This window comes from Schistocerca americana, chromosome 6 (assembly GCF_021461395.2).
Source record: "Schistocerca americana isolate TAMUIC-IGC-003095 chromosome 6, iqSchAmer2.1, whole genome shotgun sequence".
Lineage (NCBI taxonomy): Eukaryota > Metazoa > Arthropoda > Insecta > Orthoptera > Acrididae > Schistocerca > Schistocerca americana.
This window is the reverse complement of record NC_060124.1, coordinates 70363935-70379746: the sequence shown is the minus strand read 5'-3', so window position 1 is coordinate 70379746 and position 15812 is coordinate 70363935. Positions and strand designations below refer to the sequence as shown.

Here is a 15812-nt window from a genome sequence, read left to right as displayed (position 1 = left end):
AACGTGCAGTTGAAAAGAGACCTCCACCCCCTCATACTCTCACGGATTTATGGACAGCCCTGCAGGATTCATGGTGTCAGTTCCCTCCAGCTCTGCCTCAGACATTAATCGAGTCCATGCCACGTCGTGTTGCGTGCTCGTGAGCGCCGTGCATGATATTAGACAGGTGGATCAATTTCTTTGGCTCTTCAGTGTAAATGTCATTCATGTTTATAATTTTAAAATTAAATATCTTTCATTCTACAGTTTAGTTAGGTGCTAAAGTTAGGGGTACTAGCTAATGTCTAGTTACACTCGGGAATAATGGTCTAAGAAAGATGGGTTCAAGCGCTATGGGTCTTAACATCTGAGGTCATCAGTCCCCTAGAAGTTAGAACTACTTAAACCTAACTGGCCTAAGGACATACACAGACGCATGCCCGAGGCAGGATTTGAACCTGCAACCGTAGCGGTCGCGCGGTTCCTGACTGAAGCGCCTAGAACCGCTCGGCCACAAAGGCCGGCGGTTTAAGAAAGGTTGGGAACCATTGATATAGAGAATAATAGCGGTCCTGTCACACTTTACTGGGGAGATTGTCTGGTTTGCTTTGTTTGGTGTCTTTGTGTGTGTGTGTGTGTGTGTGTGTGTGTGTGTGTGTGCATAGTACTTTGTGTTCAGCCTATGTTGCATATTGCTACTGCTGGTAACAGGCTCGTACCCCTGCCAGCGGACTGAAAGTACTGAACCACACTCAGCGTTTGCGTGTGTGTGTGCGTGTGTGCAGGAGTTCATGTTCAGCGTGTGCGGCGCGCTGCTGCTGCTCGTGGCGGGCGCCGTGGCGGTCGACTTCTGGCGCAGCGTCGGCATGATCCCCATGACGGCTGGCCCCGAGCACTGGGCGCGCGTCCGCGCCGAGCTCTCCGGGCTGGTGGCCAGCGAGCGAGCCTCGGGCCTCTCCCTGGGCTGCCTGGCGCTGCTGTCTGCGCTGCTCTACCTCATCGACGCCTTCTTCGGCTACCGCATGGGGCTCTCCGCCTCCTCCGTCTGACAACACAATAAAGGTGAGGCGTCCCGTATCTAACTACGTCTCTTTTCCATTACTGGACGTAGAAATACACTACTGGCCATCAAAATTGCTGCACCACGAAGATGTGCTACAGACGCGAAATTTAACCGACAGGAAGAAGATGCTGTGATATGCAAATGATTAGCTTTTCAGAGCATTCACACAAGGTTGGCGCCAGTGGCGACACCTACAACGTGCTGACACGAGGAAAGTTTCCAACCGATTTCTCATACACAAACAGCAGTTGACCTGCGTTGCCTGGTGAAACGTTCTTGTGATGCCTCGTGGAAGGAAGAGAAATGCGTACCATCACGTTTCCGACTTTGATAAAGGTCGGATTGTAGCCTATCGCGATTGCGGTTTATCGAATCGCGACATTGCTGCTCGCGTTGGTCGAGATCCAATGACTGTTAGCGGAACATGGAATCGGTGGGTTCAGGAGGGTAATACAGAATACCGTGCTGGATCCCAACGGGCTCGTATCACTAGCAGTCGAGATGACAGGCATCTTATCCGCATGGCTGTAAAGGATCTTGCAGCCAAGACTCGATCCCTGAGTCAACAGATGGGGACGTTTGCAAGACAACAACCGTCTGCACGAACAGTTCGACGACGTTTGCAGCAGCGAGGACTATCAGCTCGGAGACCATGGCTGCAGTTACCCTTGACTCTGCATCACAGACAGGAGCGCCTGCGATGGTGTACTCGACGACGAACCTGGCTGCACGAATGGCAAAACGTCGTTTTTTGGATGAATCCAGGTTCTGTTTACAGCATCATGATGGTCGCATCCATGTTTGGCGACATTGCGGTAAACGCACATTGGAAGCGTGTATTCGTCATCGCCATACTGGCGTATCACCCCGCGTGATGGTATGGGGTGCCATTGGTTACACGTCTCGGTCATCTCTTGTTCGCACTGTCGGCACTTTAACCAGTGGACGTTACATTTCAGATGTGTTACGACCCGTGGCTCTACCCTTCATTCGATCCCTGCGAAACCCTACATTTCAGCAGGGTAATGCACGACCGCATGTTGCAGTACGGGCCTTTCTGCATACAGAAAATGTTTGACTGCTGCCCTGGCCAGCACATTCTCCAGATCTCTCACCAATTGAAAACGTCTGCTCAATGGTGGCCAAGCAACTGGCTCGTCACAATACGCCTGTCACTACTCTTGATGAACTGTGGTGTCGTGTTACAGCTGCATGAGTAGCTGTACCTGTACACGCCATCCAATCTCTGTTTGACTCAACGCCCAGGCGTATCAGGGCCGTTATTACGGCCAGAGGTGGTTGTTCTGGGTACTGATTTCTCAGGATCTCTACACCCAAATTGCGTGAAAATGTAATCACATGTCAGTTCTAGTATAATATATTCGTCCAATGAAAACCCGTTTATCATCTGCATTTCTTCTTGGTGTAGCAATTTTAATGGCCAGTAGTGTATAAATACTCCCATGCTACAGGCACGCGACCATTCGGATTTGGTATAGCTCTGAAATATAGAAACGTTTTGATCGCATAATTCTTTATTAAGAGTTACGCGTTTCAAACTTTCATCGTCAGACTGACGCTGTGGTATGAACTGTACAAGAAATTAATCGCAGAAAATATACGTAAGTGTAAATCTAAGTATTCCAGTATACAGAAATTCCAAATAGTATCGCACCTACATAAAATTCAAACTGTAGTACAAAGCTCACGAAAGTGACCACATAAACCGAATACAACACAAATCTCGTCTCATGCTTGCATATTTGACAGTGCCGTCATATGTCGAATAGAAGCAGGGCCAATCTGAGTGTGACGATTGAACTATCAAACACGTAAACGATGGCCAGTAGGTGGCGCTATCGCTGACCATTGAAAGCAAATCAAAGACTAACTTTACAAACTTCTATACACTGTGATTAAGTACATGTCAGCATTACATGTCAGCAGCGCGTTAAAAAATTTGACAAAAGCATTTTTGCTACTTTTATGGAAGAGAAACTCATATTAATAGCATGAAAAGTGCGTTGTTAGGTAACAACGTAAAAAAAACGTTACAGAGGTAGTCTTCAGTCAATAATCAAAGCAGAACACAATTGTAACCAATAACTGGTGTGGTACAATATAAACATGAAACCAATATGAGTAATAAGTAAAATGTAAGTGTGAAGGAAAAAGTTCGCAACCATTGCAAGATAATGTATATAAGTATCACAAAATGTAATCAAATTACAGTAGACGAACATGTAATAATTTTATCATGGTTGTAAACTGATAACAGCTGGACAGTTACACAAGCTAACGCTAAGTTAAAGAGTATTTTTAAAAAATAGCCCTTTTATCGTATAATATTTCTTTCATTTCAAGTTGTTGCCACCAGTCTTAGCTCACCTAAACGATTCTGTTATGTCATTTATTACATGTTCGTCTATCGTAATTTGACTACATTTTGTGATACTTATGTACATTTATTTTGTGATGGTTGTGAACTTTCTCCTTCACACTTATACAGTATTTTACTTATTACTCAAACTGACTTTATGTGTATATTGTACCACACGAGTTATTGGTTACAATTGTCTTCTGTTTTGAATATTGACTAAAGACTATATCTGCAACGTTTTTTACGGTGTTAGCTAACGACGCACTTTTCATGCTGTTAATGAGTTTTTCTTCCGTAAAAGTACCAAAAATGTGTTTGTGTAAAATTTGTTCACAGGGTATTGACATGTACTTAATCGCAGTGTATAGAAGTTTCTAGAGCGACTCTTTGACTTGCTTTCTAAGATCAAGGCTTGAGCCACCTGCTGGCCATCGTTTACCTATTTGATAGTTCAGTCGCCGCACCCAGTTTGGCACGGGCTCTATTCGATAGACGACGGCACTGTCAAACGTGCCTACAGGAGATGAGATTTGTATTCAGTTTATGTGGTCACTTTCGTGAGCTTTGGGCTAAAGTTTGATTTTTATGTTAGTACGATACTATTTGAAATTTATGTATATTCGAATACTTAGATGCACACTTCCGTACATTTTCTGTAATTAATTTCTTGAACACTTCATGCCACAGCTTCACTCTGACGATGAAATATTGAAACGCGTAACGCTTAATAAAGAATTGTCCGATCAAGACCTTTCTATTTTTCGAAGTTCTACACCTCTTTTGTCGTCAACCAACAGAGTATACAGTTTAGACTTTTACAGTTCGTACACCATACACCGTCTGATCAACAGCACCCTGACAGCTGTTAGTGGATATTAGTGTGGGTGTGTCCACCCTTTGTGGCTTCATGTATGGATAAATTGGGGATGTTCTAAATTCTGAGAGACACAGGGAAAAATGGGTGATAGGCCTATACAATATGTACAAGAGCCAAGAGGGAACATTAACAGTGGAGACCAAGAACGAAGTGCTCGTATTAAAAAGGGTGTGAGGCAGGAGTGTAGTCATTCGCCCCTACTGTCCAATCTGTTCACCAAAGAAGTAATGACGGAAATAAAACGTAGGTTCAAGAATCGAATTAGAATTCAGTATGACAGGATATCACTGATAAAATTCGCTAATGACATTGCTGTCCTCAGTGAAAGTGAAGAAAAATTACATTATCTGCTGAATGGAACTAACAGTGTAATGAGTACAGAATATGGATTAGAGTAAGTAGCAGAAAGACGAAAACAGTGTGAAGTAGCAGAAATGAGTGCACCGAGAAACTTAACCTTAGGATCGGAGATAGCGAAATAGATGCAGTTAAGGAATTCTGCTATCTAGACAGCAAAATAATCAATGACGGATAGAGCAAGGACATAAAAAGCAGATTGTCACTGGCAGAAAGGACATTCCTGGCCAAGAGAAGTCTACTAGTATCAAACAAAGGCCTTACTTTGAGGAAGAAATTTCTGAAAATGTACGTTTGGGCCGCAGTATTGCAGTATTGTATGCTAGTGAAACACAGACTGTGGGAAAATTTGAAAAAGAAAAGAATCGAGGCATCGGAGATGTGGTGCTACATAAGAATGTTAAAAATTAGGTGGACTGGTAAGGTGAGAAATGAGGAGGTTCTCCGGAGAATCGGCGAGGAAAGGAATTTATGGAAAACACTGATAAAAAGAAGGGGCGGTGTGATAGGACATCTGTTAAGAGATCAGGGAAAAACTTTCATGATTGGAGAGGAGTAGCTTATGGAGCTCAACAGCAAGATTGTCAGCGCACTTTCGTGGTACTAGAGGCGGCTGTAGAGGGCAAAAACTATAGAGGAAGTCGGAGATTGAAATTTATCCAGGAGATAATTGAGGGGAAAAAAGGCTGAGGAAAAATTCGCTTATATTTCGCTTGATCAAAGTATTTAAAGTAAAACTGAGCGCTTTTCTTAAGTGTGAAGATGGCAGCTGCGGTAATAGTGCAATGTTCTTCGTGTGTATGTGTGGGGGTGGAGGTGAAAGGTCGGGAAGAGAAAACTGGCTGGCTATGAGAGACGATGTGTGGGCGACATTTTATTGAGTTAGAAATGGGATACAATGGGGGTAGGCATTTAGGAGGGACAGGGTAACCCACTATACATATCTCATCAAAAGAATCCAGACGCCTTGCAGCAGACATTAATATGGGTGTGGCCACCCTTCATCTTTATGATGCCCGAAGGGGTCCAGGAGCGAAGTAGATGCTGTAACTCATCCCAAAGGTGTTCCGTTCGGTTCATAGTAGGACTCTGGGCAGGCCAGTTCATTGCAGGAATGTTACTTTCCTCAAACCATTGCGTCACAGACGCAACTTGATGACAGGGTGCGTTGTCATGCTGATACAAACAATTATTGTCTTCAAACTTCCTTTTTTTGCCGTCAGTCTTCCTACTGATTTGTGGTGCCCACCACAAATTCCGCCCCAGTGCCACCCTTTTCATTCTCTTAGAGCAGCACTTGCAACTTACGTCCTCAGTTTCTTGCTGGATGTATTCCAGTCACTGTCTCCCTCTACAGTTTCTTCCCTCTACAGCTCCCTCTAGTACCAATGGATGTTATTCTCTGATGTCTTAAAAGATGTCCTATCATTCTGTCCCTTCTTCTTGTTAGTGTTTTCCACGTATTCCTTTCCTCACCGCTTCTGCGCAGAACCTTTTCATTTCTTACTTCATGAGAGCAACTAACTTTCGAAAATCGTCTATAGCATCACAACTCAAATGCTTCGAATCTCTTCTGTTCCATTTTTCCCACAGTCCATGTTTCACTACCATACAGTGCTGTAGTCCAAACGTACATTCTCAGAAATTTCTTCCTCCAATTAAGATGTATGTTCAATATTGCTACACTCCATTTGGCCAGGAATTCCCTTTTTGCCAGGGTTAGTCTGCTTTTTATGTCCCTCTTGCTCTGTCCGTCATGGGTTATTTAGCTGCCTAAGCAGCAGAATTCCTTACATCGTGATCAGGTCTGATGTTAAATTTATCGGTATTCTCATTTCTGCTACTTCTCATTACTTTCGTCTTTCTTCGATTTACTCTCAGTCCATATTCTGCACTCATTAGATTGTTCATTCCATTCAACAAATCCTGTAATATTATTCATCTCCACTTACTCATAAGATACCAATGTCGTCAGCATATCTTATCTTTGACGTTGTCTCCATGAATTTTAATGAGCCAGCCGCTGTGGCCGAGCGGTTCTATGCGCTTCAGTCCGGAACTACGCGGCTGCTCTAGTCGCAGGTTCGAATCCTGCCTCGGGCATGGACGAGTGCGATGTCCTTAGGTTATTTAGGCTTCAGTAGTTCTAAGTGTAAGGGACTGATGACCTCAAATGTTAAGTCCCATAGTGCTTAGAGCCATTTGAACCATTTTTTGAATTTTAATCCTACTCTTGAACCTTTGCTTTGTTTCTGGCATAGCTTCTTTGATTTATAAATCGAACAGTAGAGGCAAAAGACTACATCCCTGTCTCACACTCTTTTTAATCCGAGCACTTCGTTCGTGGCCTCCTGCTCTTGATGTTCCCTCTTGGTTCTTGTACACATTGTATATTTCCCGTCTTTTCCTACACATTCCTACACATTCCTACATATTCCCACACATTTTCCTACACATTACCCCATTACCTACACATTACCCCAATAACCCCAATAGCTCAGCAATGGCTCAGAATTTCGAACATCTTGCATCATTTTACTTTGCCAAACCTTTTTATCCAGGTCGACGAAATCTATGAACCTGTCTTTATTTTTCTTCACATTCTGTAAATCCAAACCTATCCATCGGATTGTCGCAGGCTGTATCGTGATTCACCGCCCAAAATCACTCACTTCCAGTCACCTATTGTCTAGTAGCGTCACTCTTTAGATCACCTCAAACGTCGCTTATCATCTAAAACAGAAACGTGTGGCTCGTGAGAAACTGCTCGACCATTCTACCCCATTCCTTTTAGTTTCTTACGCACAGTCACTGCGCTAACTGCACTGCTGGAAGCATTTTGGAACTCACCAGTAATTTTTTATACTGATTTCATGCAGTTTATTACGACCTCCTTCGGCAGTCGTTGACAGTCCCTGACGGTACTATGTGAGGTCTTCTGGTCTTCGTTTAAGTATGATTGTTCTTTCATGTTTCCACTTCACAATGACACCACCAACAGTCGACTTGGCCTCCTTTGGAAGGGTTGAAATGACCCTGATGGAATTGTTAGCAAGATGACGTCCAATGACTGGTCATTACGTGCTCTTCACCGACCCATTGTGCGGTTTCTGTGCATCTACTGGTAACACAATACTCACTGCCTCCTTTGATACACAAATACGAATCCCTGAAGAGAAGACGACGTTTTTCTTGTGAAACGCTACTGAGAATATTAAGAGAACAGGTGTTTGAGGCTGACTGCAGAGCAAGTGCACTATCGCCCATACATTACATGTAAGGATGGAAGCACAAGATAAAAGAAATGAGGCTCTTACCGAGGCATACAGACAGTCGTTTTTCCCTCGCCCTGTTTGTGAGTGCAAAAGGAAAGGAAACGACTGGCAGTTGTACATGGTACCCTTCCTATAGACTATACCGTGGTTTGTAGTGTGTGTATGTAGGTGTAGATGTGTATCACCCTTATTTCTGTGTGTAATGATAGATAATGAAAACCCTGGTGAAGGATATGGTTCAGTTGTATTAGTCCAGGTTGATAGTGGGTGAGACGGGGGTGCTCCTTTATAGATGACTGTTGGGGATGGTGTGAAGATTAGAAGTGTTGGAGAATATGGAACAGGAAATCTATTCGCAAGCTAGGTTTGGGGTCTTGTCTGTGAAGGCTCTGATCAGACATTCAACTTTTTAGGCAAGGGCTTTCTCGTTAACAGTAGATATGCCACCAACGAGAAGGTGGCATGATGGATTAAGGAGGGCAATGAAAGGGAGAGAAGAAGTTGAGGTTATCAAGAAATGAAGACAGGGTGTCTTGAATGTGGTCCACCCCCAAGAATCATACACAAAGGAGGCCCTACCCCCCAAATCCCCTCAGCATTCAATATAACCCTGGGCTGGACTAACTGAACAATATCTCTCCCCAAGGCTTTGATTTTCTACCATCATGTCTATAAAAGACACATCCTACCCAAGATCTTTCCTAACCCTCCTAAAGTGCTGCTCCATCGCCCACCCAACCTACATATCATTGTGGAGGGCCTGGTGCAAGACTTGCCCAATCCATCCTTCTACTTCAGTCCTGTCAGAGGCTTAGCCTATCTCATCATAGGCAGAGTCACCTGTGAAAGCAGTGGTATCATGTATCAAATCCACTGCAATGACTACACAGTTTTTTGTATCACTACGAAACTAACCAGCTGTCCACCAGGATGAATGGCCACTGCCAAATTGTGGCCAGGAACATAGTCCATCATCCAGTGGCACAACATGGATCTGAGCACAACATGCTTGAGGTCAATACCTGCTTCACATCTTGGTCCATGCAGATCCTACCCTCCACCACCAGCTTTTCTGAACTATGCAGATGGAAGTTATACTTGCAACACAACCTTCACAACAATAACTCCTCTGGCCTCAATCTCTGTTAATCCTCTCTACCCAGCAGTTTCCCTTCCCTCTGCTCAGTCACCCCCTCCCAGTCCATTTCTCAATATCACCTTCATCATGCACCGTATCCCACCAGCATACGAGTCACTCACCCATTCGGTGCACCTGCCACCCATCTCTCCTGTATCCTAGGTGGCAAACTAGCTACCTCCCTCTGAGCCACTAGCTACCCACCAACAACACCTGTTCCTGCCTACCACTCCTCTCTCCCTCCAACCACTCTGCCTGGCACAAACCCCACCTCACACTAGTCTACCTCCGGAGACGCAATCCCAGCACTGTGTGTCCAGCCGGCGCAATGTAGGGACACAGGTGTATTGTGTGTCTGAGTGAGTGAGAGTGTGGTGTGTGTGTGTGTGTGTGTGTGTGTGTGTGTGTGTGTGTGTTTGCATCCATAAATATGTGTTTTTTGTGTGTCTTTGTACTCTAGCTTTTCAAAGGATTAATTCCAAAAGATATCAGGTTTTTTTTTTGTTATTCTCTCTCTTTTGTGTGTGCCTGTCAATGACAAAATGCTTTTGCTATGTAGTGAGTAGTTCCACTTACCCCAAATATTACATGGTGAGTGGTCCTGTTTCCCTAAATTGTATACTTGCATAAAGTACATCACTGGCCATTAAAATTGCTACACCAAGAAGAAATGCAGATGAGAAACGGGTATTCATTGGACAAATATACTATACTAGAAGTGACATGTGATAACATTTTCACGCAATTTGGGTGCATAGATCCTGAAAAATCAGTAACCAGAACAACCACATCTGGCCGTAATAATGGCCTTGATATGCCTGGGCATTCAGTCAAACATAGCTTGGATGGCGTGTACAGGTACAGCTGCCCATGCAGCTTTAACACAATACCATAGTTCGTCAAGAGTAGTCACTGGCATATTGTGACGAGCCAGTTGCTCGGCCACCATTGACCGGACATTTTCAATTGGTGACAGATATGGTGAATGTGCTGGCCACGGCAGCAGTCGAACATTTTCTGTATCCAGAAAGGCCCGTACAGGACCTGCAACATGCGGTCCTGCATTATCCTGCTGAAATGTAGGGTTTCACAGGGATCGAATCAAGGGTAGAGCCACGGGTCGTAACACATCTGAAATGTAACGTCCACTGTTCAAAGCGCTGTCAATGCAAATAAGAGGTGACCGAGACGTGTAACCAATGGCATCCTATACCATCACACCAGGTGATACGCCAGTATGGCGATGACAAATACATGCTTCCAATGTGCATTCACCATGATGTCGCCAAACAGAACCTGGATTCATCTGAAAAAATGACATTTTGCCATTTGTGCACCCAGGTTCGTCGCTGAGTACACCATCGCAGGCGCTCCTGTCTGTGATGCAGCGTCAAGGGTAACCACAGCCATGGTCTCCGAACTGATAGTCCATGCTGCTGCAAACTTCATCGAACTGTTTGTGCAGACGGTTGTTGTCTTGCAAACGCGGCCATCTATTGACTCACGGATCGAGATGTGGCTGCGCGATCCATTACAGCCATGTGGATAAGATGCTCGTCATCTCGACTGCTAGTGATAAGAGGCTGTTGGGATCCAGCACAGCATTCCGTATCACCCTCCTGAACCCACCAATTCCATATTCTGCTAACAGTCATTAGATCTCGACCAATGCGAGCAGCAATGTCGCGATACGATAAACCGCAGTCATGGTAGGCTACAATCCAACCTTTCTCTAAGTCGGAAATGTGATGGTACATATTTCTCCTCCTTACACGGGGCATCACAACAACGTTTCACCAGGCAATGCTGGTCAACTGCTGTTTGTGTATGAGAAATCAGTTGGAAACCTTCCTCATGTCAGCATGTTGTAGGTGTCGCCACCAGCACCAACCTTGTGTGAATGCTCTGAAATGCTAATCATTGGCATATCACAGCATCTTCTTCCTGTCGGTTAAATTTTGCATCTGTAGCACATCATCTTCATGGTGTAGCAATTTTAATGGCCAGTAGTGTAATATAGAAGCAAATACTACATTTGTTAGTGTTAGTGTTAACGTTAATCACAACTTGTTGTTAGTATACTTTACACAAGAACCAGTTGGTGGCTGATTCTGTCAGTTAATGTGTAAATTAATGTATTCCAAATCCCTCAAAGCTTTCCTTCATGGTGGTATTTATAAAACGTCATGTGTGAATGAGTGAATGACTAATGGAAGTTTGTTGAAGACCTTTGAACTATAACACTGATCCTTGCTCTGAATGTTAAACATTTAGACAAAGTTTACATGCATATTATTTCTGCACCTTGTCATTGTGTAAATCACAATTCAAATAAAGTGATTTTTGTTATTAGTGAAAAATGTCATATTGAAGTGAATGTGATGGGATGAAGTTCATTGCAGTCTTCCAGGATAGCAACAACCCCGTGAACAGTTTCCCTGTGTTCCCAGCATATTTCAGATTTTACTTTCAGGATTACTCTCAAAGTAAAAAATACTATTGGTGTTTTCTCTGTGTAGCTGAATGGTTAAATTTGAGCTGTTCCTTTTGCATTGATGCATAGTGCTATGTTCATTTGAAAGCAAATTTCTTCACAACAGGTACAGCTATTTAATCAAAAGACACCAAAACGTACAGGAACAGTAGAAAAAAGAAATTCTGTAAATTCTCTTACACAGCATGCATCACTCAATATAAATTAACTTCAGAGAAACTAGATATTAGTGTTGCGGCTGATTTGTGTTTTAATATATCAATTTGCAACATATTTTAAAAGGAGAAACAAATAAAAATGTTTGACTAATCTAATTTAATCTTCCAGTTTTTCAGTTACTGTCAGCAACAGCTGTAGAAGATGCCACTCATCAATATAGCTTGTTTGTGAGAATATTACAACTTATCTATATCAATTATTCACAAGCAGAATTATAGTGTAAAAATATACAATTTGAAACATTTTTTCACCTTTTAAAAACTGTAGCTTCTACATTTTTACAAACAATTTACACAGGTGTCATATTAACAACCATGATAAAAATGATATGGAAGTAATCATTATAATGTTAAAAATCATTATAGTCTTGAAAGTCAATCACTAATTAGTATTAAGTTATTTCTTACTTTACACAGCTTTGTATGAAATATATTTATTTCAAAGACAATACAAAAGTGTGGTTGCAACATCCACATTTTTTACATAAACATTGTCAATATAAACATTATATTTTTTAATGATTGCAATTATGGTGTAATTATCAATACATTAAATGAAAATATTTTCTTATTAAATTTTATATTGCAATATGTCCTTAAATATGTGCAGTTCATAGTGTATCTTGAACATAATACTTTATAATTCTGCTCTTACATGTTCTGCCATTTCCATTCAAGAGCTGTATATATGCAGTTCCACTCATATTGCTATAAAAATTGTAAATGGTAGACTAACATATCCAAGTGATAGTGGAACACCAATAGTAATTCTGTTTTAATTGGAAAGACACTATTAACAGAGGATTCTCCATATAATCTCATTCATTTGCAATGTTTTCGTTGTCTCATTTTAGGGTGCCAGTAAGTGATTTCTATAGAAAGAGCTGTGAATAACTATAGAGACATTTGAACTAAAACTATGAATATTACATCATGCCTTGAACAAAACCAGGTTAATAAACGAACATTCCTTCTGCATACTTCATCAAAATATAAAGCCTCTTAGCCAAAAAGGAACATATTCTACTACTAGCATAAAGAAAAATTAATTATATATCTGCAGACATCTTATGTTCAGCAACATTTACCTGGAAGTCATTATAACTGAATGTATAGAACATACACTGAGGATCACAATCTTGTATCTTGTTAATGTAATAGTAAAAGGAAAGAGAGTGTATCAACATACACAAAATGCAGATGCAACTCCTTCATCCAAATTCATAATGAGTAATATGAGAAACTTCTATTTGAACTTTGTACCAGACTGTTTGATTTGGTAGCATACAGACTAATAATGCTGGCTGTTTCCCATAATTCTGCTGATAAACTGTTTTTCTAAAACCTTTCCTTTGACTGAACAATGAAACGATTGAACGCAACAACTCACTATATGCAAGGGTCATTCAATAATTAAAGTGACAAATTGGTCTGGGGAAAAAACTGTTCATAGGGCAAGTTTGGTACTTTTATGGCTTTAAGTTGGCATCACTGGGATGAGCCCTGATCAGCTGAAGTATCAACATTGCTTTGTTTATAACCTGAAAAATAGATTTCAAGATGGCGAGTCCACTTGAAACGTCCACATTAGTTGACCAACATTCTGTTATTCATTTTTTACTTGCTGTAGGTGAGAAACCAGTGAATATATCTAGTAAAATATCTAAAGTTTATGGTGAAGGTTGTATGAATCATGCAAATTTTTACTAGTGGCTAGAGCAGTTCAAAAATACATAAAGATAAAAAGTTCTCTGCAGCTGGAATAAAAAAGCTTGTAACCCATTGGAACAAGTGTATAAATGTTCAAGGGGATTATGTTGAAAAGTAGAAAAAATACTGTTTTGTAAAAATAAAATATTTTTTCTCCAGACCAATTTGTCTCTTTAATTATTGAATGACTCTCATAATTAAGGCACTGTGTGGTCAATGTGCACAAAAAAAGGTTCAAAAAGTTGTTAAGCTTTCAGATGATGTCCTTCTTCAAGACTAACTAGAGTTTGGAATATGAACAAAGAAGGGTCAAGGTCAGATACACAGCAACAAGTTGAAGTGAAGCACATGACTTGTAGCGAGCTGCATGCCAGTGATTTTCTTGTTTTTATTCTATGTGAACCATGCTATTTACTTAATACATACTGTTCATTTCAGTCATAATGTTCAATGCTGAGTGGTTATTTAGCTCTTGTCATATTCATTACTAGTGACAGGAAGCAACCATGCCAAGTGCTATACAGATGAGAAAGAGGAGTAATGTTCCATCTGTGCCAGTACTTTCAAAGACAATCTTCCGCTGAACTTGAGCTGGATCAGTGTATGTCACACTATTGCCAAATATCATGAGTGAACTGCAGAAGTTTGTGCAGTTGGGTTTAGTGAAGCTATTGTGTCTATCTGAGCCTGTTGCCAAGGTGTTTTCAAATCACTATGCAATCACAAAATTGAAGAGGATGACCCCACAAAAAAGTTTCCTGGTTCATAACATACAGTATACATGCTACAGTTGAATATGTGACAGTAGAAAAATTAGTTCTGCATATGGAAGAAGTTGAAAATTTTAATAGAAACAAATAGACCTTGTTGTGAATACTGAAAGATGTGTATTTCAGGTATCAGAAAACAAAACATGGGAGGAAATTACTTATGGTACATAGTAATATTGTACATGCAAGGAATCTGTTTTTGATAAGAATGTTATAAATCAAACAAGCTCACAGAGATCAAATTTATTACATAGATGAAACTAACTTCAAGCTTTCTATCTTAAGCACACACACGCACATGTATACACACAATATATTATTACACATTCATAAATTCTTCTATAGAGCAGCAGAAGTTCTCAAGCAGATATTATTTCAATTTTTATCTGGAGTTAATTTCGCTATCTATTAAATTCCTTACATCACTGAGTTGATAGTCAAAAAAGGCAGCTAAGTAGTGAAAGATCTGTCTGACCAATGAAAGAATGCCACAGAAATTGAATATAGATGCCAGCGACCCCACAGAAGCCTACTTACTATTCTGTCTGTGTGTCAAAGGGTTCGAGAGGTAATAACTGAAATGTACAAGTAACAATAACAACTGTTTATTAACAAAGAAACAGAACTCAGCGGAGTGTCCACACTACTTGATTTCAGACTGAAACATCCATCCCTGATGATGCCTAGAAGATGCTCATAATGACAAGTAAGTTGGAAATGTGGGTCTCATGAGGAGTGTGCCCAAGATAAGTCCCTGCAGTTGCACTATCCTATGTATTCTCAATGGCTCAGTTGAATGGAGTGTCTGCCATGTAAGCAGGAGATCCCAAAGTTTGAGTCCCGACCAATGCACACATTTTCAACTGTCCCCGTTGATATTTATCAACGCCTGTAAGCAGCTAATGGTCTAGATTTCATTGTAATTTCATTCTGGGTTCAAGTCCCAGCTTTGCATACAGTTTTAATCTTCCAGGAGGTTTCAGAGCAGTGCACACGCCACTACAGATTGAAAATACAGCCTTGTAAATAAGGAATCAATCAATCTGATCATTTGATGAAACTGGTTATAAATGAGAACTGTTCAAAAACAGTTGCTTAACATAATTTAAATGTAAACACTCAAATGCAAATTCAGATGCTTTATTCACCTTTGAGAATTTTATATGCAATCATTGCTACCAAACAAAACAGTTAAGTAATACTGTAGTCAGTATATATAATTATACAAGACAGCTACACTGCACAGTTAGATAAATTATAATAACAATATTCAGTTATGTAATAGATCACCTACGAGAAAATGCACTACATTATTAGGTGCATGATACAGACAATAAATAATTAAACAGTTATGTAAATGAAAATAAGTACAAGGGAGTAACAAAATAAATACACAAGATGATGCAAGATTATACAATACTGTCTTGTCTATACCATAATAAAATTTCCATAAAGAGAATATGAAAACTATTCTCATAAGAAAATTAAAATTTTATATGATATATAACATTTATATAGTCTGTTAATGCACTTTATTTTATCTAAGTTATA

The 15812-nt window shown here is 40.8% G+C and overlaps 1 protein-coding gene across 1 annotated transcript in view; it reads left to right on the top strand.

The window, feature by feature from the left end:
• The window catches only part of LOC124619704, a 39637-nt gene extending 27635 nt beyond the window's left edge, over positions 1–12002 (top strand). Inside the window, exons 3-4 of the mRNA XM_047146261.1 lie at positions 765–1041; positions 11891–12002. Of these exons, the coding sequence (XP_047002217.1) occupies positions 765–1028 (264 nt within the window). The 3' untranslated portion in view covers positions 1029–1041; positions 11891–12002. The remainder of the gene's footprint in view (positions 1–764; positions 1042–11890) is intronic.
• Positions 12003–15812: the final 3810 nt, after the last annotated feature.